The sequence below is a fragment of the Ciona robusta genome, chromosome 10 (assembly GCF_009617815.1).
Source record: "Ciona robusta chromosome 10, ASM961781v2".
Classification (NCBI taxonomy): Eukaryota; Metazoa; Chordata; class Ascidiacea; order Phlebobranchia; family Cionidae; genus Ciona; species Ciona robusta.
Window position 1 is genome coordinate 4,057,399 of NC_143244.1, and position 27,146 is coordinate 4,084,544.

General features: G+C 34.1%; 3 protein-coding genes across 5 annotated transcripts; all 3 read right to left on the reverse strand.

Annotated features, from left to right (window-relative positions):
* Positions 1-55: 55 nt before the first annotated feature.
* Positions 56-7,385, reverse strand: LOC149729679 (lysosomal cobalamin transporter ABCD4-like). 2 transcript variants are annotated; one of them, XM_089886777.1, is made up of 13 exons: positions 7,069-7,385; positions 6,141-6,268; positions 5,412-5,551; positions 4,858-5,100; positions 3,939-4,206; positions 3,538-3,629; positions 2,915-3,106; positions 2,572-2,623; positions 1,963-2,208; positions 1,440-1,567; positions 1,062-1,153; positions 716-831; positions 56-494 (listed from the first exon to the last, which is right to left on the reverse strand). In XM_089886777.1, the coding sequence occupies exons 1-13, from the start codon at positions 7,199-7,201 to the stop codon at positions 432-434; spliced, it is 1,893 nt and encodes a 630-aa protein (XP_089742903.1). In that variant the 5' UTR covers positions 7,202-7,385; the 3' UTR covers positions 56-431. The 2 variants fall into 2 exon arrangements, 1 of the variants encoding a protein (XP_089742903.1); XR_016385853.1 differs by lacking the exon at positions 1,440-1,567.
* Positions 7,386-7,761: 376 nt separating this feature from the next.
* On the reverse strand, positions 7,762-9,852 carry LOC149729680 (exosome complex component RRP46-like). Of its 2 annotated transcripts, XM_089886795.1 has the most exons (4): positions 9,739-9,852; positions 9,103-9,238; positions 8,431-8,666; positions 7,762-8,155 (listed from the first exon to the last, which is right to left on the reverse strand). In XM_089886795.1, exons 2-4 carry the CDS (start codon positions 9,212-9,214, stop codon positions 7,796-7,798), a joined length of 708 nt encoding a protein of 235 aa, XP_089742921.1. In that variant the 5' UTR covers positions 9,215-9,238; positions 9,739-9,852; the 3' UTR covers positions 7,762-7,795. The 2 variants fall into 2 exon arrangements, with proteins under 2 accessions (XP_089742921.1, XP_089742922.1); XM_089886796.1 differs by lacking the exons at positions 9,103-9,238; positions 9,739-9,852 and adding an exon at positions 9,349-9,441.
* On the reverse strand, positions 9,850-27,108 carry LOC149729681 (ATP-dependent RNA helicase DDX54-like). The gene is made up of 17 exons (XM_089886772.1): positions 26,949-27,108; positions 24,303-24,483; positions 23,589-23,659; positions 21,952-22,140; positions 19,596-19,783; positions 18,548-18,731; positions 17,846-17,977; positions 17,045-17,255; positions 16,136-16,270; positions 14,719-14,842; positions 14,330-14,427; positions 13,420-13,493; positions 12,671-12,868; positions 12,189-12,340; positions 11,574-11,658; positions 11,013-11,244; positions 9,850-10,473 (listed from the first exon to the last, which is right to left on the reverse strand). The coding sequence occupies exons 1-17, from the start codon at positions 26,985-26,987 to the stop codon at positions 10,316-10,318; spliced, it is 2,451 nt and encodes an 816-aa protein (XP_089742898.1). The 5' UTR covers positions 26,988-27,108; the 3' UTR covers positions 9,850-10,315.
* Positions 27,109-27,146: the final 38 nt, after the last annotated feature.

Below are 27,146 nucleotides of genomic sequence, written 5' to 3' on the forward strand. Positions count from 1 at the left end.
TACATGTTGAATCTTCAGGTTTTGATTTAAAGCCAACAGAATTGAGTTGAAGATGTTATTTATAGCCTGGAATACGCAACAAATTTATTTAGGCAAAATTGCTAAAACACAATAGGCCTACATATTTATAAAAATTGAAGCACTCATGCAAGTCACTTTAAATTAATCGTAAGGCAGAATAAAGTACAAATAGTAAACGTGACAGATGTATTTACTTTAAAACTTTATGCAACATGTCAAATAATCAGTGTGCTGAAACACTTACAGATACTTTGTAAACCTCAAAACAGTGGAGTACAATTGTACCATAATGGCTGCACCACACAGCTTAAAATTACTCGCAATACTATGTCGTTGCTAAAATTTAATAACAAAAATTAAAAAAAAAGTTAAAATTTAAATTGCACATAATATCATAAACATTTTTGATGCTAAAGTAAAGTGATTATTGACCAATCCCCATTTCCATAAATGCGCAGTTCTTCATCATGGTGCTAGAAATATAAAATAATTTTACATGACGACTTGTTAACTATGTGATTTTAATATGATATACAGAAACACATATTTACAAAAATAACAGGTTTTCTTTGAGCAGTTATTGACTGTGGGTGCAACATAAATTATTTTATTTAATAAAAATACAATTTTAATGGTATATAACTGGTAATACTAATACCATATTCATAATAATATAATGAACTGTTTACTTTACCTTCTGTAAAGTTGAACCATGTCCAACAGTCAAGTAAGTGATTTTCCGCTTCATACACGACAGATATAGATTGTCTGCCATATTTGGATCCAAACCACTGGCTGGTTCATCCATTACTACATTAAGAAACAATATGTGAAATCGCAAATTTAAAATTAACCAACTTATTAGCCATGAAGTAACATACATGGTAACTCCTAAGCTGGCATGAGGTGTATAAAACATAACACAAGTGTTATAACGAGTCAACGACTATCGTTTTCCGGCCACACGAGGATAAAGTAAGTTACATTCAATTCAATACATTCATTTAAATTGTATTTTATATAAAGATTGTCTTAATCACCTGCAAACTTTGGGTTGTGGTAAAATAGTCTTGCAAATGCCAAGCACTGCGCTTCACCTGGGGATAGCTTGTCACTCCAGTTCAATTCTTTTCTGCAATTTAAACTGTATACAACATTGGCACGAAAGGAAGTAATTATGTTGTACCTCACATGTGACTTTAAACAGCAACATTTAAAATTTATAAATAACTGTAAAATTTGGCACAAATAATTTAAAAAAATGGCTTGCCACAAATCATTTTTAAACTTGTCAGTTTGTCAAAAATAATTAGAAAAATGGCATGTCACAAATCAGTTTTAAACTTGTCACAACTACTTCAGAAAAATGGCTATCAGGTAGTTTAGAAAAGTTTTGTTTAACTTTAGCTATAGACCACCTGTCCACAGATCCACTGTTGCCTTTTAACAAATCAGACAAGCCAACTTCTTCAATGATGGAATAAATATGGTTTCTATTTTCCTCCCCATTAATACCATTTGGAAGACTGTAGATAGGGTACATTACCTGGAAAATAACCAAAACATATATTACATTGTTATTAGCCTTCAGAAGGTACGACACAGGAATATACATTATGCTGCTTACGAGTTACCGTATTTACAATGTTGAGAGTGATTTTTCTGCATGTTTTACAATTTGGACAACAGCTTGTGTAGTAAGTTAAACTAATCGGTCCTATATTGTATCTTGCATACATTTAAATGGGTTCTTCTGCTTGTTTTGTATTTGTAACAAAATCTCTTAACATAGCAGATGTGTTTGCTGCTGTGTGCAATGTATAAGCTGATAATTTATAACATGCGTGTCTGATTTAGTTTGGTATGTGCTTAGTCTAAATTTTCTGTTTGTAATACTGTGTAAGGCAATAATACTATCAACACTAAAAATGCTTAATCAACCTGGTCTTGCAAGGTCCCATCCGTAAGGTAAGGTTTTTGAGGCAAAAACATAACACCTTCTTTGCCAAATTCCAAGAACCTGTTAATAGAACCAGTTTCAACTGGCCATAATCCTGCTAAAACACGTAAAAGCGAGGTTTTTCCAGCACCGGTTGGACCAGTTATTAAAACATTTTTCCCGTCAGATAAAGAGATGCTTAGACTTTGCAATAGAGTTGCAGTTTTGTCTGGAGGCGTGACCGAAACCTGCGGAAAGGTAAATTGGATATTGTTCCATGACAAAGCAATATTTAAATGCTTTTCAAGTGTTTACTTTATAAACAGCAATTAAACTGACGGTAAATCAATATTCAACAGCGCTAAAAGTATTGAGCCTATTTTTAAACAAATAAAGAATAGAAATGGAATAAAATACCAGACATATTAGAATAATTGAAATTACTAATTGAACAGGATGATGCCTTACTGGAAGGCTAGAATATTTTGGTTAAATAAAAAGTTTAGTATTTCTAGAACACCAATTTCAATTATTGCAAAAGATATAGTTAAAAAAAAGTGAAATAATACACAACCACACAAAAATATTGGATCTTTATGTAAAAAACTTACACTTTGCAGTTTAAAGAACACACCATCTCTCTCTGGTTGCTTCGACGCAAAACTAAAAAAAAAATCACATTTTAACCAACAAGAAGAATCAGGCTTTTAATAGTATAAAAATATTGCAGCTTGAATCTACTTTATTGAATGAAAAATTTAAACAGCCCAAAGATATTAAGATTATTGTCAGGCTGTTGGACAAAAATAGTTATTGTAAAAATAAACAATGCAATCATAGTATCTTAAAACGATTTTAACAGAGAGTATGATATATTTCACAGAAAATTTGTCTTGGAATAGTTTTAAAAAAAATGAATTTTACATTTTACCAATTCTACAAAGAAACCTTTACCTTTTATCACCGGTTTTATCTCCTACTATCATTGCTTCAACAACTCTGAATTCTTCTTCTCCAGTTGATTGATCTTTTAAAATATTCTCTTCGTCCGAGTAAGATTCATTCTCGTATGTGAATGAAGAATCTTCTTCTTCTGGAGGTTGATCCTTGTTTTCCACATCCAAGGATTCAATCAACTGACCAAGTCTGATATCAAATATTAAGAATATTTGTTTTACAATATTAAAGAAAATATTTGGCCATAACCAACTAAAATTGTATAGGAAATATAAGGCAATGATTCAATTTATATTGTGTGATAAAATGTATGATAAACTGATAAAAAACTTCAGCTTTGATGCCATTTTTTCTGTATTGCCACACAGTAATAAACCCTACAAAAACTGTTTTGCTTACTTTACAAGGACCCACTTTTCATGTCATTGGATATTGAATTCATTCTGCTTAATTATATTTTTTTTAATAAAAAATAAATGCTATTGTTTTCAGAATGAAAAAAAATGTTTAGTTTATTTAATATTTATTAGTGCCTTTTCAGATATAATGTATTTATTTAATTAAAATTAAGCTCATATCATATCATAGACCACAACATTTAGAGTAGAAGTGGAACCTACCTGTGTGTATGAGCAGCCATGTCGCCCACTGTACTTGACATGTCAATCAATTGAGAGAAGCTGTAGATAAGGTAGATGCAAACAAAGGAGTTCTGTGAGCAAACAATCACATTTATCAAAGTCCAAATTAACCAGACCATGTATTATTAAGCACAGCAAATGTTTTGATTTTGTGATCTAAAGATACACATTTTTATAAGACATATAATAAATCCAATAAAGTTGTACTGAGTTTTAAAATAGACTTTTTTATAAATTTAGTGCATAGATATTTAGACTGTACAATACACAGGAAAACAATTGTCTTTAAACTGTACGGGCACCGAATTAATGCAAAACTTAGTATCAAGATTCACGCATAAATCTTGCAATGGAATAAAAAATCCCAAACTAAAACTTACTTTGCTTATAAGAGCACTTATTTCTTCCGGAGCCAAGTCGTCATAATTTCCGGCAAATATTGGTATAGCAATAACAAGATAACTAAGGATCCCACCAACATAATCAAATATGTTTACAGCCGAGTTAAGCCAGAAAGACCAGTTAAATAAAGACATTTGTGTCTTAATGAGCGTACGAAGTTTTTCGTTGCTCTTTGTCTGCTCAGTTTTGCCAGCTCTGTGAAATGCCATTGATTCTGCATTCACACGCACTTGGAGGTGCTGGAACCTGTGTTTAAGCAAGAAGTTTTAAAATGTTATGCAGAGAAATGCGTGAACCATTAATAAGCTTTGTGTGTTGGCAGTATGTGGTAAAAGTCCACATAAACATAAGAACATATAATGCAACAGAAAATAAATTTTAAAATTTTACTCAGATAACATACATATTTATATATATTATATTATATATATAAATAACCCTATATTTAATTATAGCTGCAATCTGTATTTGAGCAAGAGCTTCCAAAATGTGATGAAATGATTAAACTATTTAATCCATGGGCTTTTGTGTGGTGGCAGTGGGAAAAAAAAGAAAAATAAATTCCGAATTTTTTTTGCTATAAAGCTTATAAATTTTTTACCAGGTAACATGTTAAACACATGTTTTTGGTGAGTCTGCCTATACTACCATATATATTAAACAAATGAGAGACTATGTCTTACAGTTCTTTAGGAGTTTGTGCCCAAATTTGTCCAAATTATCAGCCACACATAAAAAAATGAAAAATTCCCCTATAAAATAATCACCCACAAAGTAACATACTTGGTAACTCGTAAGCTGGCAAAAAGTACATAAAACCGAACAATGGTGTTTTACGATTGTCGTTTTCCAGCCTTGCAAGGATAAAGTAAGTTATACTTTATAACGCATTCTGACCTGAAATCTCCCTCCTTTACTTCTTGTTCCACTTGGAGCCTGACTATAGGAGCCATGATGATCCGATTGATAAACGTTCCAACAAGAAAATAGATATATATAGTGACCGGCCCAATCCATGTGGTGCTCACAAAACACTGGTATGAGTAATACACAAGAGTGAATGGAACAACAACTAGTTTTCCACACATTAAACTCCATTCACGGGAAAACTGCTCAACATCTCTGGTCAACCTTTGATCACTGAAAAAAATGTTTTGGATCGGTTAGGACATGATAGGAACAGTGTACACACCAATACTAATATACATAACGTGCCAAAGTGAACAAATATATTGTATGGGCAAAATTTGTCACATAGAGCCTTCTGTTCTCATCCCGAAAAGTACTTTATAGGCAATATGTATTATCTCTTTTTGAGTACTACTTAATCACGAACCAGGTGATTTGCAAAGCACGTCTGCTGTACCAAGCTGGTTTTACTAAATAATGGCATCTAAACTAAAATTTAGTCAATTTTTTAAACAATGTAAAAACTATCTTATAGATCTTACACATTATCAAGTTTATTATCCAGTACATTCAACTTATAGTAATTCATGTTTTTAAAATAATCAAGATGAAGTTTTCCACACAGTGTCTGTCTCCAGGTTAAATATAGGATTTTTGAGATGTATGTAAGACAGCTTTTCATCTGAAATAAAATTGATGATATCAGTGTTTTTATGGTGAGCTTTGATAAGTTTACTATGTACTTGTACTTTGCACTGTACATACAGTCAGGTTAATCTTTGCAAGTTAAATACACTGGTGCAAAAACCTTAATGTTTTAAACAAGGATTAAACTTAAAATGGAAACCTTACTGCTCTTATAAACATACCGAAAGCAACAGACCAATAATTTGATTGCCAACCGAAAGTTCTAATTCTAATTTTAAATTTTGAATTCTACTTTTTTAATCAATTTCCTTATTTCGTTACCCAAAACACTTCCTTTTACATCTTGATTCAGGACTCTAGTAAGATTAGACTAAACTCTCCTAAAACAAAAACTAGTCATGGCAATTACAGTTGAATGAAATATATAAATTTTATTATGCTTTAATCAATTTGATTAGATCAAATATATAAAGTATTATTTACAAAAGAGGGGTCTTGAGTCTCGATCAAAAACCACCTAGCTGAACCACTGAATATGACCCATTATTTCAATCTTACACCACACATCTGTCTTCAGGCCATAGCATGCATGCTGATTGTTAACAAAGTAAAAAGTAGCTTACCAAAGCATTGAGAACAATTATTAGAATGGAATAAACAGCAAGCTGTGGAAAAGTTTCAGCATCTTTTGCTCCAAGAACTGTAAAATATTTGGAAGGAACAAGACCAGCAGCATAGATCACAAATTGCACTGAAATAAATAACAATTATATTAATATTACAGCCATCAATGAAATGAGATAATTTTATGTTATGTATGAAATGGTGTCCATATCACATTTAAATAATATAGGCCAACTAATGTATCAAACACCGCTGGTTTTGTGAAAGAAACAAACATTAAAAATGGTATTAAAAAAGATTTATTCGAGGGTGGGGGAAGATGGGAAACCTTCAGCTAGGGATGCACATTACAGAATAATTAGGTATTCTAGGAAAAAATAATTTTACCCACATAAATCAGTTTATCGACCCTTTTATAGCCTTGTTGGATCATGAGCTGTACAATGATCAAAAATTGTACTATTGGGTAGTTTTTGCGTCACGAAACGTATAGCAGGCTATGAAAAGAAGTTCCGAAACGTTTACCCTCGAAAGTCCCACAAACACAATTTTTTTTACTCAAAATTATAAGTTTTAAAAATTGTTATTATAGTACATGAAATGACGTGTGATGAGGTCATTAAACAGAATACCGAGTCCTGTTTACTACCAAATGAAATGAAGAAATGAAATAAAAGGGTGTCCCATTTTTCCCCACCACACCATATACATATTTAAAAACAAATCTGTTAAAAAATCATAAATAAATGAATAAATAGCAATTATTCATCCCTATCTAGCAGAGACAAGTCAGATGTTATAACAGGCAGCTCAATACACCTAATGTTCACTAACTCGTCACTCGTGCAAGGTAAGGCACATAAAAAATGCCTTCAACAAATTATCTGGTATTTAGTTAACTTATAATCTGTACTTCATATAACTTACAAAGCAGAGATAGCACAGCGAAGATGACGAATATTACAGTTGCACGGGAATTCCAACGCTGGAAAATTATGCCTAATATTTTCCTAAGTCGGCGAAAAAATACAAATCCAAGTCTTGGGACTTCGTTTTCCATCTTACTGCAGCACCGTAAACCTTTGTTTGCCCTATTTCCTGGTTTGAAAGACACTTTATAGATAGGGACAAGATTCTAACTCAAATTAGTTACGACTGTTGATTTCACTGCCTTGACGATTGTCCGATTTCTGCAAGCAAAGCTTTGTTTACATTTTAAAAAAGTGCAAAGTTCAACAACATCCTTGCGCTTTCTCAGCAAAACTCGAGTGAGGCCGACACATGGGCCGCTCTTGTTTTATACCCGAACTACCGAACCGTTACAATTCCCGGAGTTGAAAAAGAGATCGTATCAACTGATTTAGCTTGACATCAAACTGACAAAACAGATCTGCAAAGATGTAATTTTTTTTTGATTATTTACGAAATAATAAATCAGAAACGTACAATCATAGATAAGTATATGTATTATCTATGGTACAATGCCGATATAAAAATGCAACACGTTTTTTTTTCATTCGTGGGGCTTTCCCATCCGAATTCTTACCAGTTTAGGATTCATGATACCAAAATGGTATTACGTATAAAAAAAAGTTTCTAAAACTGTGATTCACGAACAAATTAAAATAAAAACTTTATTAGAGAACAAAAGCGATTAAAGTTCCAATCCAGCAGCCACTTTTTGAGTTACAGAGTCTCTAAAAAACTTTAAAACTTCGTCAGTAGCTTCTTTCGCAGCTTTTAAACAACGTTCGTGCTGCTTCGGCAGCAGAGGGCCCTGTGAGTGCATGCAAAGAAGGTTCTTATTGACACTATCAAATACAAATGTGAGGATAGAAAATGATTCGGACTCTTCTTTTATTGTTGGGTTAATAATAAGAACATCCGTTGCATCTTCTATCTCGCTCTCGCTTTCTTTCCTTAAAGCAACAGTGACAGCAACTGGTAAATGTTTCATGGACACACCGGCATCTTGAAGTGCCACGCACACTGCATTAATGGCACAGGAGAGTAACTGTAAATATAAACAAAAATGATAATATTATTAATAACTTTATTTGTCAAAACAACAAGTGTTAAAACACGCTTTTTGTTAAAAATGCATTTACATTTAATTGAATGAAAATAAGCAAGGTCGCTACACCTAGCAGACAAACCAAATAATTCAAACAAAAAAAACTCCTAAATAAAGTACAGTGTGATTGAAATTAGCACAAATTAAGTAGTTATTGTTAAAACACATTGCTCTGTAATATATTAAAGGCACATTTAATATTAAAAACAGCATACCGATCCTTGGTCTTGCATAATCTGTACAATTATGGCAAATGCAGTTCTTGGATGAAGGGCAAGCATTATAGCATTCTCACAAACTCCTTGTACAAAACGCTCCAAATATTTTTCATTGACAGTAGGACTGCCGAGTTTTGGGCGAAAATCTACTTCAACCAACGCTTTGTCAATTTCTTGTTTGGTTTCTTTCAGGTCACCGGGACCATACACTGCTACCATGACCGAGGTCTCACCTGTGAAAATTGACGCAATTGACTGATTAATACCAACAGACGGACAATAATAATGGTATGGGTGTAATTTTTTAACAGAATTGGAAGTGTACTTTGTAAGGTTAGAAGTAGGGCAGTAAATTATCCTTTGTTCATGTAAATAAATGTAACACTTTCTTTCATACAGTATTTTGACATGGTTGATGGTTCAAAGTTATATTTTAAAGTTTTTAAAACAAATGCAGTATACCAAATATAATGTATAAAATAACAAATCAACAATAAGCAGTCTCAGAAGTGTATAAAAAAGTAAAATATTAGATAAAAAGAACGCCCATTTATTTGTTTATTGCATCGCAGCTCCACAAGCTGTAACAAGGGCGTCTGCATTTTATACACCTCGTGTATATACATGAGTTTTGGAAAGTTGAAGGTAAAACTAAAAAAATTATATTACCCTGAGAATAGAAAGCAGACCCATCTGCATTCTTCAATGCATTCATCTCGCATTGAAATTTAGAAGTTGGTGGTTGTTCCACAACCTCATGCATATCATCTTTCATTATCATTATATAACATACATCTAATAATACCTGATTAGATACACAACGGATGTATAAATTTTTTGACCGCGTCAATTCTATAATAAAAAGTGTTTTTTTTTTTTAATTTAAACTTTTGTATATTGCCTATTTATCCTCACAACTTCATAGATTATAACACAGGTATTCGATTATCCTTCCATGAAACGCATTTTATGCATATTTAAATATTTTTACAATTCCGGTTCCCCAATATGCAGACTTCAGAAGTTTTCCTGCAAAAAATAGATTTGTTTTAATAATTTGGCTTGGTTTAAACAAGACTTGATTATGATAGTCCTACCAGCAGAATATATATAGTAGGGTGGGGGAAGATGGGACACCTTTAGCACATAATATCCAGATATCCTAAACGTGTTTTAAACAATTAATAACGGTTTATGGGAATCATGAGAATTTAATGTTCTTTGTTTACTACTAAATGGGACGAGAAAATAGAGTTAAAAAGTGTCCCATCTTCCCCCATCCTACTGTATTACAGCAAAACTTACATGGACAGGACTTTCAGGATTCCTTATCCACTTGTAAGATTTTCTTTTCCAGATCTTTTTAGATTTGTTCAAGCCATCTTAAACTAAAATCGACAAACTTTGCACCCTAGCTCTGTGAACCGATTTGTCAGTTTAGCAAAAAGAAAAAATTTGCACCAATGTTTCACCATACTATAGTGATTTTTTGTATAGATCTTAACTATCCACATATTCAAAAGGTGAACATTTGGTTCTTAACCAAACTTGTTAAACCCAGATCCTGTTTTTAACAGTAAGGCTGTATCTGGTCAGTATTCTTAATATATGAGCCAAAGGTTAAGAACCACTGCTATCTAAACAGTTGCACAAAGGAAATAACCCAACTTTGGGGAAACAAGCAAGAAATAGTACAGGTGGCTGTACACAGTATCCGGCGTGGGAATTCGCATGCGAAGTCGTATGCAAACTCGTGTCCAATTCCGCATGCGGCAGCGAAATCCAGACAAAACGGACGAATTCCGGATACTGTGTACAGCCACCTTAATGTGGAAATAAAACAACAAGTACAATTTTTAGAATAAGTGTTTTATGATAAATTTCATCTTCTGCCTTTTGGTTTTCTTCTTTTTTGTTGATTTTTCTTCTTTTGCGCTTGCAATTTACGCTGCTTTAAAATTTGTTCTGGTCGTTTTAGTTCAGATTTTATTTTAGAGTTTGAATTTTGTTGCTTTCCGCTTAGTCTCCTATTTTGACCAGCTGTAAAATAGAAATTTTATGTGTAAATTTTATGTAGCTGTAAAATAAAAAAGTACACATACTTGAAGCCCACACTTTCTAAAACAGTAACAGTTATTATAAAACTTGAACTGTACATTGTTTTATTCCAAAAAAAAATTATTAAAATTAAAGAAACTAAAATTATCTTGGTTTTTATCCTCATTAACACAAAGAAACTTTAAATTACATAAAAATTCTAAACCACAAAAAATCTAAGATTTTAGTCATTTTAAATATTACACATTAAAAACCCTTAAAAATTGTGCCATTACTTTTCACTTTAGAACAATTTTATGTTAATCCACCTAATTTCAATGCTGCAGAGGTTACAAAATGTAAAAAATCACAACAACTAGAAGTCTAAGATTTTAGTTACTTTTAAAAATATTAAACACATTAAAAACCCTTAAAAATTTTGACATTAGTTTTCATTTTAGAACAATTTTACATGAATCCATTCAATGGCAATGCTGCAGAGGTTACAAAATGTAAAAATCCACAACTTTAAAGACTCAAACCTTTCCATCTTCCACTTGTTCCATCCCCAGTATAGACTTCTTCATCACGATCAGCCAACTTGGTCTTCTTCTTCCACTCTTGGTATATGTTCTTCTTGTAAGTGGAGGATATAAGGGCACCGCTCTCAGTCCTGATCTTCTTCTTAGGAGCAGTTGGTCCCGCATCCTGAGCATTGACGAACCTCTTCTTCTTCCGATCCCAAACTTTTCGTTGCATTTTTTGTTGGCGGAGCTGGCGAGTTTAAAAAATATAAAGAGTAAATTGTTTTGTAATTTTTCACTAAGTACAATGAAAATAACCACCACTGTAAACCCAAGTAAAGGAATTGTTCATGCCTACGCACATTTTTTTACAGAAATTTAAATATTTTGAATGAGTTAAACATAAAAACAAACAAGAATGTTGAGCCTTTTCATCTTATTTTTTCTTTGTTGATCAAGTTTTTAAAAAAAATTACAAAGCTGCATTAAACGATCAATGAACAACTGTATAAAAATTGTAAACCCCAGCTTTAAAGATTAAAATTAGGTATTTATAAATCAAAGTAACTTTAAACTAACTGTTTTATCTTCATCTCCGATAAGATCTAATGTCACGTTTGAAGCTTCCTTTGCAAAGTTAGTTCGACCGTTACCGATGCTCAAACTGAAAAATAGGTATATACACTTTTTATTATGTTTTGTATTGTCATTTTTTCTGTAATGTATATATTTTATTAACCAAATAAGCGTTTTTTAATTTAAATATTATTAAATAAACCCATCTGATGGTAACTTGTTATTTATGTAAAATGATTGCACTATTATAATTTATAACAACATGAATATGAAGTACTAGTATATCCCAATACAAAACTCCAAAATGACCAACAAGTTTGGGCAATACTGGCGAACCTTTTAACAGACTACTTTAGTTCAGCAGACTACTTTAGTTAAATTTTTTTGACTATTGAAGTAAAATAACTAAAATGAAATATATAAATAAAATGCAATTTGTATAAACAATCTTTTTTGACTATTGAAGTAAAAAAACTAAAATAAAATATGAAAATAAAATGCAATTTGTATAAACAATCTTTTTTGACTATTGAAGTAAAGTAATTAAAATAAAATATAAAATGCAATTTGTATAAACAATTAGCTCCATTATCGTGATATAAAAATAACAGAACCCACCCCGCTTCTGTGTTATGATCTTTCGGTTTAAAGTCGATGTAGAATTCAGAATCCTTGAAATCTTTAGCTGTTCGTTTTTTCTTCTTCTTTTTCTTCATCTCAGTAAACTCCCTAAGAGAGTTGGTAGGTCGGACTATTTTTGAAAAAGCGTTCTGCGAAAATTAACGGTTTTGAAATATTGTTATGGTGCTCATATTTAAACTTTCCGAAGGTGTGAAACAATAAAAAAAAAGTAAAAATGTAAGCATTCCTTGCACAGTAAAGATACTTTAAAAAACATGTGAACAAATTTTAGCCTTTTAGTAACAATTTAACACGATTTTAACGGAAATTGTAAAAAAAACAGCCATAATATAAACAACCACTTTACTATTTTTATCCTTTTAAGATGAAAAATTTCCAAACTATATTCTGCACTCTTTGAACATCCCCTTCTTCTTGAAAAAGTTTTTTAAAAAAAGGAAATTGAAAAATCCACTGACCTTGAGATCTTCTTCTTCCTCTTCGTTAACAACTTCCGGAATATTCTCCTTGACCTGAAGAGCTGACACCTCATCCTTCTCAGCGAGCTTCCTCAGTTTCTGTTGATGTTTCTCAACAAACTTGACGTGCCTCTTCCTCGTCTTCTTCATAACATACGAACCCGTGCTCTTTGCTGTTGCCCCAATTTCAAAGATTGTCTTGAAGGAAATTAAAAAAAATATAAATTTAAAAAAAATTAAACTAAAAAACACTTGTGCATGCGGAAAATATTAATTATTAAAGTACTAAAATGCTAATGCTATCAGCTGTTATTCTCTTGCTGTGTTCTTTTATGTTTATATGCATGTGAGATCCTACAGTGCTACACCCCACAGAGGTCGGAAATAGAAGGTAGGCAGCAAGGGCTTTAATAGTAATAAATAAAAATTTTCCTTAATTTTTTTCTTCTAAACACATATGCTAGACATCTACTAGTACTAACATAAAAAAAGCTGTCATATTAAGTCTCTTTCTGTTACAAGTGGATCAGGTGATACTATTACCCTTCAGAGTTTATGCAAATGACTAGAGAACATTGCTGTTGCCTTGAAAAAAAAGATAAATATCATATTGAAAAGTTTATATTTCAGTCTAACAACACATTTATATAGTTTTATGTTTATTTTAGACAATATTATTTGGTTTATATTTCAGGGTTTGCAAAATTAAACTTAGAATTAAATAATCTTTGTAAGAATTTTAAACTTACAGAATTAGGTTTATATTTTCGAATGGATGAAAGTAATTCCAGTCTTGCTTCTTCCGATGTATCACCACTCTCGTCTGTGTAAGAGTAATGTTACTTTGGCAAACATTTACTATTAAAGCTTTATGCATATTCAAAAATTTTCAACCACCATTTACAGTTTGACATCGGGGGAATTAAAATGTATCTTTATTATTAAAAATAAAAACAAAACTAAGAAAGATAAAGATTAAAGTTGAGCACCATTAACGAAAAAGCAATAAAACTGATTTAATTTTTTTAAATTAGTAGTTAAATTTAGCTATATATAAAATTAAAATTGTCGATGCGCTTTAAATTCCAATCTCACAAGTGGAGAGAGAATCTTGGTTGGCATGGCGATTATTTTGGAACATTCAGTGCTTGCTTCAATATGGTAGATTAATGCAAGTTATCTAAATTCCTTTTCAGTTTTTTTGTTAATTTTACACAAAAAATGTTTAACTTGTACTATAACACTAAACCGGTCACCCAATGCATTGTTTTTAACTTTCAATTATTTGTAGTTTTATTTTATTTTATGAGGGATGAGATCTCTATGCCCAGGGCACATTATCGAACATATATCTCCCTTTTGCATCTGTTTGGATAGAAATAAATAGATTTTGCCTGTCCCAAATAAAATATTTCCCCCCACTGGCCAGGAAGTAGGTTTTGTATAGCAGAACCTGCTTCCTAGTGTGTTTTTGTAAGCAGCTATATGTAAATGAGATATATATAGCAGACTAAAAGGGCAAAAGGTCAAAAGTTCATGTATTATGGTAGCACAGAACTATGCTCGGATTAGAAGCTGTAATTTAGTAAATTTACATTACTTTTCAGTAGTTTATACAGATAACATACTGTAATAATATACAAAAGCACCTAAACTTACCATAAATTGGGTGCAGAGCAATATTAGTACTTTGAAGAATTTCTCGTGATCGTTTGATTGACTCGCTTGAAGCAGCAGGCCGTGATTTTAAATACTGTCTGTTAACGTGTGGAATTTAAAATACATAAAACATAATGCATTTAGATAACTCTATAAAATTAATAATACAAAAACATGAAGCTTTTACTAAGTTTTGTACACAAAAACATTGTTGAAGCGGGCTGAGAGTTTAAATACTGTCTGCCAATGTACGAAATATAAAATAAAATGTTAACTTAACACATTTAGAAAAATAAAAAACAAAAACAAAAACAGTTTAATGAAAGGCAAACACTTTCCAAAAATCAAAAACACTTTCCAAAAAAATCTTAAACATTGTTGTCACTTACTTATATGCATTCTGTGCAACTTTAAGTAAAGCTTGGAGATCAGAATTGTTCTTAATGTTCTGCAGAGCAGCTTGTTCCTCATCTATGATCCTCTGTGACACGCGACCATATACATTGTCCCATGCTGAGAAGAAAATTTAAATCTCATTTTCCGGAACATGTAGGAATTTGGCGCCGCCGTAGCACAGTTGTTTAGCGCGCCTGCCTCTAACCCAGGGGTAATGGGTTTAAGGCTTGTTGTTGCTACCATTGTGGGAGTTTGCGTCCTTGGGCAAGACACTTAACAGCAATTACTTCAACCCAGTGGTCACTAAATTTTCAGCCACACATAAAAAAATCCCCTTAAATAATCACCCACAAAGTAACATACTTGGTAACTCGTAAGCTAACAGGAGGATAAAGTAAGTTACACTCACAATTTTAACTAAGGCCAGGATCTGGTGCTACAAACACTAACAGACAACAATAGAGAACAACCAAGTAGATACAATATTTTAAAACAAGAATCGTTCAATGATCACTTGATCAAGAGCCGACTTTCAGAATTTATTACAAAAAGGTGCGAAAGAACTAGATTTAGGTCAATGCTGAAACTTGTTTTTTTACCAGGAATGGTAGACTCCGGTATCAACTAAACTAGTCGCAGCCTAAGTCCGATTTTGCTTTTTAAGTAGCCAACTAAAGTACTATAATGCTAATGCTATCAGCTGTTATTCTCTTGCTGTGTTCTATTTTATGTTTATATGCATGTGGGATCCTACAGTGATGCACCCCACGGAGCTTGGAAATAGAAGGTAGGCAGCAAGGGCTTTAATAGTAATGAATAAGGTCGTTATATTTTAACTGACTAACTTCTGTAACAAGAAATGCATAGAAATTGAATCGACAACTAAATTACAAGGTAACCAAAACTTAACGGCACCGTCTAGTTTTAGTTTAGTTGGTATCTAACTAGTTTAGTCGGTAGCCGAAAATACCATCCCTGGCTAAAAAGTTACATATTTTTGAACATATTGTTTGTGTCGTAACTGTCCGTAGTAGCTTAAGTCACGCCACCAGGGTTCTCAAACACAAATTTTTGCTTTCGGAAAGTTTGTGACTGCCAAGACATGGCTGGTTAGGGCAGTGTATCGAAAACTTTCCCAAAAAATAAATGAACTACCTTTCCTAAATTAAGTTTTTATCCTTACCAAATAAATCAAACTGTTTTACTTGAAAATTCAAAAAAAAAATTAAGAATAAAATTTGGTGTAAATTGCAATAGCAAAACAGCACAGTTTCTTTAAACAATGAATTGATCCAGTTCTGCAAATTAACCGTAATTTTCAAGAAGAAATCACCGAAAACGAGGTTGCTTAAATCAAGACCTACCAAAAAATAGTGCTATCAGAAATAAAATAAACAACAAACTAATCACCTTGATAAGTTTGTCCAGTTTTCGCAAAGTTTAATGGTCGTCCAAGGAAAAGATGGAGATCGATGACGTAAGCAAGTTCTTCCGGACACACGAGGGAGTAAGCGGTACCTGTGCGTCCCGCTCGTGCTACACGACCTGAACAAGAAACAAAAAGTTATAAAAGCATTGCAGAAAAAAAAATATATAGAAGACTAGGGGAAAATGTACATAATATCCAAATTTCCTAATCGTATTCTAAAAAAATGAAATGGGTCCCACCCCCCCCCACCCTACTGTTTATATACACATATATGATACTATTGGTAAAGCTAAACCGGTTTTAACCGGTTATTTTTTTTTTTTTTTATTCCTTATGGGTGAGGTCCTTGTCAAGGACCTGGGATTTAGGCCAGATTTGGCCCATTACCCCAACACCCGGAAAAGCCCATTTAAGTCTTTTTTGCGTGCGGTGCCGCGACACCGCATCGCAGTCAGACGCGTATTGTTGGCACCATTTTTTATCCTTGTGTGCTTACGAGTTACCATGCTTTTCAACTTTGTGTATGATTTTATTTGATATGGCTTACAATTTAGACAACCCATTAGTGACCGCTGGGTTGGAGCAATTTTAACCGGTTAAAAAAATATGTTAATACTGTTGATGCGTTTTAAATTCCAATCTCACAAGTGGAGAGAGAATCTTGGTTGGCATGGCGATTATTTTGGAACATTCAGTGCTTGCTTCAATATGGTAGATTAATGCAAGTTATCTAAATTCCATTTTAAAAAATCGAACTTTAACAAATAGTTCAACACTGGCCTAAAACCAAAGTCCCATGGCATAATTAAACTTTACACAAAAGCATCTGTTTCTTGAAAAACATAAATCCAAACATCTTCCAAAAAAATTTCAAATAAAAATCTGCTCACCAACTCTGTGAACAAATAACTTCGATTTTGCCGGGAATGAGAAATTGATGACGTTATCGAGCATTGGGATGTCCAGTCCTCTCGCTGCAACATCCGTGACAATGAGCACCATTGTCTTTTTGTTCCGGAACTTTGCGATGTTGATTTTACGAGCAGTATGGTCAAGACTACTGTAAACGTACGAGCAGTTGATGCTGAACAACTTCAGAACCTAGTATAAAAATTTAAACTTGTTAAAATTGACTCCCAAAGTGGAATTTGTTCAAATGATATCTAAAATTAAATTTAGAACTGACCTTGAAATTAAATCAACAGCCAATTTTTGTTGAAATTAAAAAAAGCAATTTAAAGGCTCTTCAGGCTTAGTGTCCTTTATACTGGAGCAGGTGGAAATTTTTTGGAAAAGTGTGGAAATTTTACAGATTTTGCATTATTAAAAAGTGTTTATAAATTTAAACTAAAACATTCAAATTTAATTAATTTAGATGGTAAAACTGCTACAAGCAATGGTTTCCCAAAATTCAAAACTCCCAACAAAGAATTGAATTATTAAGTACATATTACCTATACAAATAACAGAATTAAATTCCTTAATATAAGATGTCATAACTGTAAAATAAACTACAAAGCAACAAATTTGTTTCAAATTTGATGTTAAAACTCTAAAAAAAAAGTATTTTTAGACTTTAGCACATATTACCTATATAAATAACAGCATTAAATTCCCCTGATTTACAACATTATAACTGTATCATAAACCACGAATCAAAGAATGTGTTTTAAAATTGATGCTAAACTCACATCTTTCACAAACTCCACGTGATGCTTCGTCGAAACAAAAACGACGGTTTGCTCCGTTTCCTTGAACACGTTCCGGAGGAGATGAATCAAAGCTGGGAGTTTGTCATCTTCACGAAGATGCAGGAACGCTAGCTGGGAAGAAAAAGATGAAATTATTTGAGAGTGACTAATTGGTTGATTAAATTGTTGTTTAAAAAACAAGAGTGAAATATAATCACACACAAAGTTATATATGTTGTAAGTTTAAGCAGGCTTGTTTTTTGACTTTTAAGGGTCATTTATTTAAAATAACCAAAATTAACTTAAAAAAGATACGGCTTGCCCCAAACCAAGATTACTGTAAGCTACTGTAGAAACTGCACACCAAAATTAAAATATTTTTTATTATTATAACAAATGATTGGCCTGTATTCTGCAGCATAGACAAAACAAGGACATATCATTACCAAGGAATTTAAAACAAAGGGGGCCCAACTACATTTAAAATTATTTATTAAACCAGCGCAAGGATTTTGCCGGAAATGAGTTCGATTTTGTCGGAAATGAGAAATTGATGACGTTATCGGGCATTGGGATCTTCAATCCTCTTGCTGAAGCATCTGTTACAATGAGCACCATTGTCTTTTTGTCCCCGAATTTTGCAATGTTGATTTTACGAGCAAAAAAGGGAGTTTTTGAATTTACAACTGCAGCAAGTCTTACCTTGAGTTGGTCACTAAGTTTTGAGTCAAGATCAAGTCGGACTAGTGTAGGGTCGTTTAAACCGGCTTTTGCGAACTCCACAAGTTGTTTGGGGAGTGTGGCTGAGAAAAGAAGAGTTTGACGATCATCAGGGAGACGGTGGAGGACCTCGTGGAGTTGCTCCTGGAAACCAAGCTCAAATAACCTGGAAGATGACAGGAATAGAAGATGAAATGAAAATTCTAGAATTGGGATGTAGGTATACCATTTTAAGATATATAATACACATATTTTGATCTGAATATGGAATTTCTATATCATAGAAACAAAATATATATATTTTTTTATTGTTGCACAATATAGTATGAACTTTATTAGTAACATTTTTACTCCATAGTTTTAATACTATCCATTAACATTACTAAGTGTCTATGTAAATACAACACATTTAAATTTGTTGGTATGCTTGGAAATATAGTTTTATAGTTTAGAAAACAAAAAAATTCCAAAAATGTTAAGAATGAGAATTTTTTAATTAAAAATTGTCGATGCGTTTTAAATTCCAATCTCACAAGTGGAGACAGAATCTTGGTTGGCATGGCGATTATTTTGGAACATTCAGTGCTTGCTTCAATATGGTAGATCAATGCAAGTTATCTAAATTCCATTTCAAAAAAAAAATTGAATAGTTTTTAAAATTGACAGACATACTAGAAAAATAAGAAAAACAACCATTTTTTTAAATCATAGAAAAACCTTTTCCTTTTTTCCTGTACTACTACTACTGTCTAAATAATGTAAAATAATGAACTAAAAAACATTTTATTTGGCAAGCAGGATAAAAAATTATAATAAAATATATGTACAGTAAAGTGGGGGAAGATGGGACACCTTTTCATTCTATATTCTCGTCTCATATGGTAGTAAACAAAAACATTCAAAGAAATATAAAACTGTACCCTTACAACTCCAATGCACTGTTGTTAATTTTTGGGAAATTATGTGCTAAAGGTGTCCCATCTTACCCCACAGTACTATACATATAAAATGCCAAATAATGTGCAAATACCTGTCGGCTTCGTCAAACACAACATAATGAATGTTCGATAATCTGAGTTCCATTTCGATAAGGACGTGCATGAGACGGCCGGGGGTGGCAATGATGACATCGGGGTTTTCATGCATGGCCGAGAACTGCTCATCCATGCTGTCACCCCCAAGTATACACGCCGTACGCAAAGAAGTGAATCTTCCGAGCTGCGGGGAAAAATTGTGACAAAAAATATTTGAATGAAATTTATGGTAGGTTGTTTTTAGTGATGTACCGAATCGTTAAAAAAACGATTCGGCCGAAACCGAATATTCGGCCATTTTTGCCGAATCAATTCGGCCGAATCAACCGAATCGTTTATGACGTCATCCGAACCTACGGCGACGGGCGGTCGGTAAAAACGACATAAAGGAAAATACTTTATCATGGCACCGTGTCACACACAAGTATCAACAATTTCAATATAAGTCTTTAATGTGGCAATAAAGCGTTGTGGGAAACATTAGTCTCCTAATAACGCGCGTATTTACAAACCAAAACTACAGGGAAGGTAAATCGTTGGGAGAAAAGCACAACGGTGACGGACGAGCGTGGATTAGATAAATTTAATTTTATTGCAACACGGACGAACAGTTAATTCGAGAACTTAAAAATTCTTTACTGTAACGGCGTAACCATTGACAAAACCTGTGTTACGCAAACAAAAAAAATTATTTACTTTTGTGACGAAAAAAACATTGTGTATGAGCGTCCCATTTTACGCTCTGCGTTGGCTTGGGAAATAAAGGAAGACGCATGCGATAGCATACTTTCAACACTTAGTAAGCGAAGCAATCGTTGTGAATTTGTTCTTGTAGAAACCGACGAAATGCTAATCTCAGTCTAATTTGCAAGCAGCCTGTGCCCTGTGGTATATAAATTGTCGAATTTATATGAAATGTTTTTTGGATTTTGAATGTTACATAACGTAACATGTGTATATAAATTTTTAATTTAATATTTTAGGTGTAAAATAATTATATCTTGCAACTGGGATTCACGAAACTCTGATTTTCGCGCGGTGCCCAAGAACGACGTTTTTGGCTTCTGTCCAGGCTCGGCCGGGACCATACTTAGCAATATTACATTACAATTTGTGTTGGTTCTAATTTCCTGATAGCTTCGCTCCTCGCACTTATATTTGCATCAATTAAAATTCACATAATCGCGATTCACCTGCATTTATACTACTCACAGTCACTGGCTTAAAACTATACCGAGAGTAAAAAAAATATTCGAAAACTTTACTTTTACATTTTGTATTCTGCTTTGTGCTAAAAATGTGCAGGGGATCGTGCGCAGACGCGTGCCCTATTTAGAGAGAAAAAGCGAGTGTTTCTTTATCGACGACCGGGAGCAGACGCGTGCACTATTTAGAGAGAAAAAGCGAGTGTTTCTTTATCGACGACCGGGAGCAGACGCGTGCACTATTTAGAGAGAAAAAGCGAGTGTTTCTTTATCGACGACCGGGAGCAGACGCGTGCACTATTAAGAGAGAAAAAGCGAGTGTTTCTTTATCGACGATCGGGAGCAGATTCGGTCGCGAATGTGACGAAGTTTATCAAAGTGCGCGTGTGCCATAGCCCATAGAACCGTATTCGAAATGATTAGCATTGCTATAAAGCATGACGATTAATTGAATTAAACTTATTTGTTGCAAATAGTCTTTAATTCTTATCTCACAAATTGCGCAAGTTCTTGCTAATCGTATCTATATTGTCTGTGAAAAAGTTCGGTTTTTGCCGAATCTTTACGCACGATTCGGCCAAAACCGAATCTTTGTCAAAATCGCTGATTCGGCCGAATAAATTCGGCAAACCGAAACTTCGGTACATCACTAGTTGTTTTTAACAAAATGAAAAATAAATCTTGTAACAAAAAATAAACTAAAAAATTGTTTCACCAAAAATAAGTTAGAAAGTTAGAAACTTTTTTTTGGTGATAAGTGTTTTCTGAGTTTTCTTTACTATATTTTTTGTTTGAGTTTGTTACAAGCTTTTTTCCTGTTTAGTAAAAACCGATTTGCAGGAAATTAGCTTACATAAAAGAAAATACTTTAAAATTTTGGAAGATCTTTTATAATCTGTTACATTTCACTTTTCATCAGACTACAAATATACCTTGAATTAAGGCATACGGTAATGACCTGGTTATACGAAAACATAACCAACAAAAATCAAGTCCAACCACTAGTAGTAATAGAGACGTTTTCGTAGCACCAGATCATTACTGTATTTTACTATACAAGAAATTGTTCAATTATATGAACATCAGATCAGGGTCAGATTCGCAAGATTAATTACAAGTCAACTTAGGCATACAGTTTATTACTGACCTCTTTTACAAACTTAAGCGTCTGCAATGCCAGTTCTCTTGTGGGAGAAAGCAGAAGTGCTCTTGCCCCTGCACCACTTTGTGCACCTTGCAATTTCTCAAACATCGGAATAAGGAAAGCAGCCGTCTTCCCACTCCCTGTACGAGCCATGGCAACCACATCTTTGTCGCTTAGTATGAGTGGAATACACTGAAGGAAAATGGACAAACTAATACTTTGACTTGAACTTTAATAATAGACGATGAAGTACAACCTATTTCAAAGCTCGGTTTATTTACAATAAACTTTATGAATGATTGGAGCAACTCTGCGGAATGAATTAGTTAAGGAAAGGCATAATAAACGAAGTAACAGTACACTACATGCATTAACCGCACGACTGATGAATTTGTCGTTGCATCACCACACGTGGCATTCATGGGCATAGGCGTAAAGTTTTACTAAACGTTAGGGTTGCAAAAACCAGAAAAAAAGGAAGTCCTCGCGCCGAAAGGCGCGAAAAAAAAAAACGGTTTGCAACCCTTTGTTTTCGGGTGGAAACCCTTTAAATATGTGCTTTGTAAAAGCTCATACAAACGTAAACGTATTCAGAATTACGTAGGGATGAGACAAATTAAAATTACGCGCGTTCGGCGAGTCCGTGTAATGAGAAACGGTCGAATCCGATTGCCTGGCGAGTGACGTCACAGTAGCTATGTCGCATGCGCCTTTCGTCAAGCCCGCACGAGTGTGTGGTTATCTTACAAACGAAGACCCGTCCGTCGGAAATAGTAGGTTTCCAGAACGAAATATTGCTGAAATAAACTGCCTAAATCGTTTCCAACACTGCTTTATATTTATATGCAATGTTTTCCTCAGGCAAGCAGCATATTTATTACGAAATAGTAGGGATTCACACGTGGATTCATTGCATCATAATAGCGGTTGTTTGAACCTGGCAGTTGATTACGACATAATAGCGATTCACACGTTGAGTACTAACGTCACAATAGCGATTCACACGTGAATTATTTAGCAAACAGGAGTTTAAATACCAGTTGAATGCATTTGTGTCGTGAATGACGCATCGGTATTGACATATTTTAACGAACGTAAACGAAGTTTGTTCGCAGTAATAATGGCGTCTTCGTTTGGTCGAACGTAATTCCTTACGCATTATTAGTATTGAGAAAATCAAAGGGTTGCCAGGCAACCCTGCAACCCCGTAACTTTACGCCAGTGTTCATGGGTGAATCATGCCGTGTGTGACATAGCGCGTGTGTGACGTATACATGTAAAAAGACGATATTCGTTTAAATAATACAAAAAGTGATAAAGGTGTTTATTTAGCGTTTGAACTTTATTTGTTAAAGTTTATTAGTTGTTTAAAATGAATGGAATGCACTTAATTAAATGCCTACACAAAATAGTGATTTAGCTTTAATATATCAAACCTACCACTACTTAGTATTTCTTTCTATATATTTTAATGAATTTTTTTTTACTACTGAAATTTTGTATAAGCTGTTTATGCAGAGGACGTTTTATGTAAACCTTAAAATGAATGAGTGGAAACAGCAAGAGGCGTTCTTTACAAAAACAAGATACCTAAAACCGAGAAATGCAAACAAATATAAAAGTATAGGATAATGAATTACCTTCCTTTGAATAGGAGTTGGTACTTTATAACCTTTGCGGATTACTCCTTTAAACACTGAATGTGATAAACCTGTGAAAACAGAAACAAACCATATTTAGAATTAGAATTAGAATTACATAATTTCTTTATATTCCACCAAACTTTCAGAATACGCAGGTTTTACAACATAGGAAAATTGTCAATTGGCAAATGTTTTTATTACATGCTAGTAATTAGTAATTACTAGACATATATCGCAATAAATGTTACAACATACTAAATAATTGTTTGAAAAATCTTGCATTTGTTGATATGTGCAATATAGCATGATATTTGTTTTATCACAATATTACGTGGGCAAAAAGTAAGTAACACACGAAGTCCTGCCTTGGGGAACATCACAAGTCATATTAATACTTACAACTGTTGGCAGACATAAGCCAAGTAAAAAATGTATTTCACACAACAACAACAAACATAATTAGAAAAAGAAATGCATCACACATGAACCATAACATTGCCGATGTCTCCCCACTGTTCTCGCGTTTGCGCTTTTCGCGCCTATTTTAGAGTTCGATTGCGCTGTTCGCACGTATTGTAAAGACACTGACATTGCCAATGGCTTATTAACTCCTTTGCCAAAAATGCACAACCACAGCTGCCATTAAACTTAAGCATCTTAAAACCCCGCTGTAAATTTGAAATCTACATCAAAGGAGACGAGGACACTTACCCATGGATTGGAAACCTCCGGACTTCTTTTTCTTCCTGTTCATCTGCGTGACCAACTTCCTTGTGTTAAGCTCCGCCTCCGATGTGTATCCATCATCCAGGATCGAGAGGAGCTCATTCACATCGTTTTGAGTCTTCTTATTTGTACCAGGCACCTCATCAATGGTGATATCTGTATCATCCTATATATAATATATAAACATTGTAATAAATTTTTTACCAACTGTTGTTTTGTGGCTATATCCTGTCTTTTTCTATAAAGTATTTCCAAATCTTCGCTGCCGTAATGGAAGTAACACATAAAGCTATTATCATTATTATATCTTCATTCATGGGCATGGTTATGTGTTTAAAGATGGTGAATAAAAGCTATGCTATTAAGTCCTAACCACTTTCACAGCCAAGTTTGGGAAAACGAATTAAATATAAAAAATGAAACTTTCTTGGTTGAAAATGCAAGTCTTAGTTAGTGAAGCACAGGGGCTAAGGTCACAATAACTTATAAAATAAATTTAAAAACATTTAGAGTAAACAGAAAGATATTGCAGCAGCAAGTATAACGTTCATGTTATTATGTCAATATACCATACAACGTATATACTGGCTACTGCCACTGGCAAGGCAAAGAACACTAACAAACTATTTTCTTGTAGCGGTTGATTGTGCTCTAGCACAGATTTAATGATATAAAGATAGCTAAATTTAACACTAATGCATAAAGATTGAATATAAAGCAACGTTGTATAGCGATAACAAAAGCATGACAGGAATAGAATGCAGTTTCGCTGCTTTCGTAACATCTACTTTCCCGTCATTCTAATCGTGATAATAAAACAATTACCCAGTTGTGTGTATGCCAGGCGAGGCAATTGCCACATGCCAATGACGCGTTTTATTGTTTTGCTACACGTGTTTTTCGTTATATAAACCTTCACTTTCCTGTACTGTGAGGCAGTACGGGGCTTGCAATACCCTGCTGTTCTCACTTTGTCTCTAAGCTCGATGTCGCACTTCCACCGTACAATAAACTGAGATGTGCCGTACAAGTGTCATACATCGGTGTGCAATGCGTTGCGGAGTCGGATAGCGTGTGCGTCGGGGCAGGATGGAACAGCGTCGTCGCGAGGCTGCGGAGCGCGAACCCGCAACTTCAACATTAGCCGCCCCCCACAATTGGTGAACCGCTGGACACAATCCTTCCGATGGCAACTGCAGTCAACGGTGAATTTTTTTCTGTTTATCTATACTTTATGCATATTGTGAGCTGACCACTCACGGGGTTTCACTAGTCTATGTGGCCCGAATACTATATACTTTATTACTGTTGAAGTAGGGTCCGACAAAGACCTCCAACTAGCATAACCGTTGAGTTGTTATATGTGCTTTATACTTTATTACTGTTGAAGTGAGTCTGACTAAGACCCCAACAAGCATAACCGTTGAGATGGGTAAAATAATGTTTTCCCCCAACGAGTGATGGCAAAATGCCCTCTTATACCTATTTTTTAGGCTTATTGTGAGTTAATACACTCGCAGGGTTTCATTAATGTTATGGCTCGAATGTCTATTTCTTCTTTGGTCTTATATTTGTATGCATATTGTGAGTTAGCACACTCACAGGGATTCAGCTGCCTATACCTGAACCACTACCTTACAGTAAATTGTTCGCTTGTTACTGCAGAAGCCATTTGTCGTTTAAAACCCAGTTTTATCTCTACCTATCTTACCCGCTCGTTATTGTATTTAAATATTCAATCTCTATGGCATTAGTACTTTCTCTCCAATTTGTTTTTCAGACAATCTGCTGCTCGAGTATTGATACTCTACTGATACCCTGCACGACACTGCGAAAGCGTGAGCGAAATTTGATCAAATGTCCTCATCGATGCCTAGTCTAGTCTGCTCAACACAAGAAGTTGCGAATCTTGCAACAAGTCTACCGTCGTGAACATGTCAAGTAGCGACAAAACAATTTCAAGATGAGGAACAAATGAACAATACTCGCGATTGCGGACGTATATGAAACCATTCTGTGTGGTGTGGGCGTATTTGTAGCGGTTGATTGTGCTCTAGCACAGATTTAATGATATAAAGATAGCTAAATTTAACACTAATGCATAAAGATTGAATATAAAGCAACGTTGTATAGCGATAACAAAAGCATGACAGGAATAGAATGCAGTTTCGCTGCTTTCGTAACATCTACTTTCCCGTCATTCTAATCGTGATAATAAAACAATTACCCAGTTGTGTGTATGCCAGGCGAGGCAATTGCCACATGCCAATGACGCGTTTTATTGTTTTGCTACACGTGTTTTTCGTTATATAAACCTTCACTTTCCTGTACTGTGAGGCAGTACGGGGCTTGCAATACCCTGCTGTTCTCACTTTGTCTCTAAGCTCGATGTCGCACTTCCACCGTACAATAAACTGAGATGTGCCGTACAAGTGTCATACATCGGCGTGCAATGCGTTGCGGAGTCGGATAGCGCGTGCGTCGGGGCAGGATGGAACAGCGTCGTCGCGAGGCTGCGGAGCGCGAACCCGCAACTTCAACATTAGCCGCCCCCCACATTCTCATATTTTTAACCTGTCACATCTTATCAACAAAATTTGCAACAAATTTAGATCATTAATGGTAACTTACTTCACTCTCCGAAAGCGCATCCATCTCTTCTCCACTCATGTTTTCCAAATAATCAGTTAAATCACAGTAGCAAAAATCGAGAAAGCGACAAGGAAACTGGAGCTGCAAAAAAATGTCGCACCACGAGGAATAGTAGAAATATTATACAAAGCTAGTTTTCTTTAAAAAATGAGATAGCTTTACAGCATTCTAACACCG

Bases quoted from the DNA above. Each gene is read 5' to 3' on its own strand.
- LOC149729680 (XM_089886795.1), bottom strand. From the start codon at position 9,214: ATGATAATGAAAGATGATATGCATGAGGTTGTGGAACAACCACCAACT. The intron at 8,667-9,102 runs GTAATATAATTT...CAATTTTCACAG, and splicing joins GTCTGCTTTCTATTCTCAGG to GTGAGACCTCGGTCATGGTA. The intron at 8,156-8,430 runs GTATGCTGTTTT...TTATATTTACAG, and splicing joins TTATGCAAGACCAAGGATCG to TTACTCTCCTGTGCCATTAA.
- LOC149729681 (XM_089886772.1), bottom strand. From the start codon at position 26,987: ATGAGTGGAGAAGAGATGGATGCGCTTTCGGAGAGTGAA. The intron at 16,271-17,044 runs GTGAGCAGATTT...TTTCTTGTTCAG, and splicing joins GTTATTTGTTCACAGAGTTG to GTCGTGTAGCACGAGCGGGA. The intron at 11,245-11,573 runs GTTAGTTTAAAG...TAAACTCGCCAG, and splicing joins TCGGAGATGAAGATAAAACA to CTCCGCCAACAAAAAATGCA.
- LOC149729679 (XM_089886777.1), bottom strand. From the start codon at position 7,201: ATGGAAAACGAAGTCCCAAGACTTGGATTTGTATTTTTTCGCCGACTT. The intron at 2,624-2,914 runs GTAAAGGTTTCT...TTTTTTTTTTAG, and splicing joins GATAAAACCGGTGATAAAAG to TTTTGCGTCGAAGCAACCAG. The intron at 2,209-2,571 runs GTAAGTTTTTTA...ACCTTTCCGCAG, and splicing joins TGTTCTTTAAACTGCAAAGT to GTTTCGGTCACGCCTCCAGA.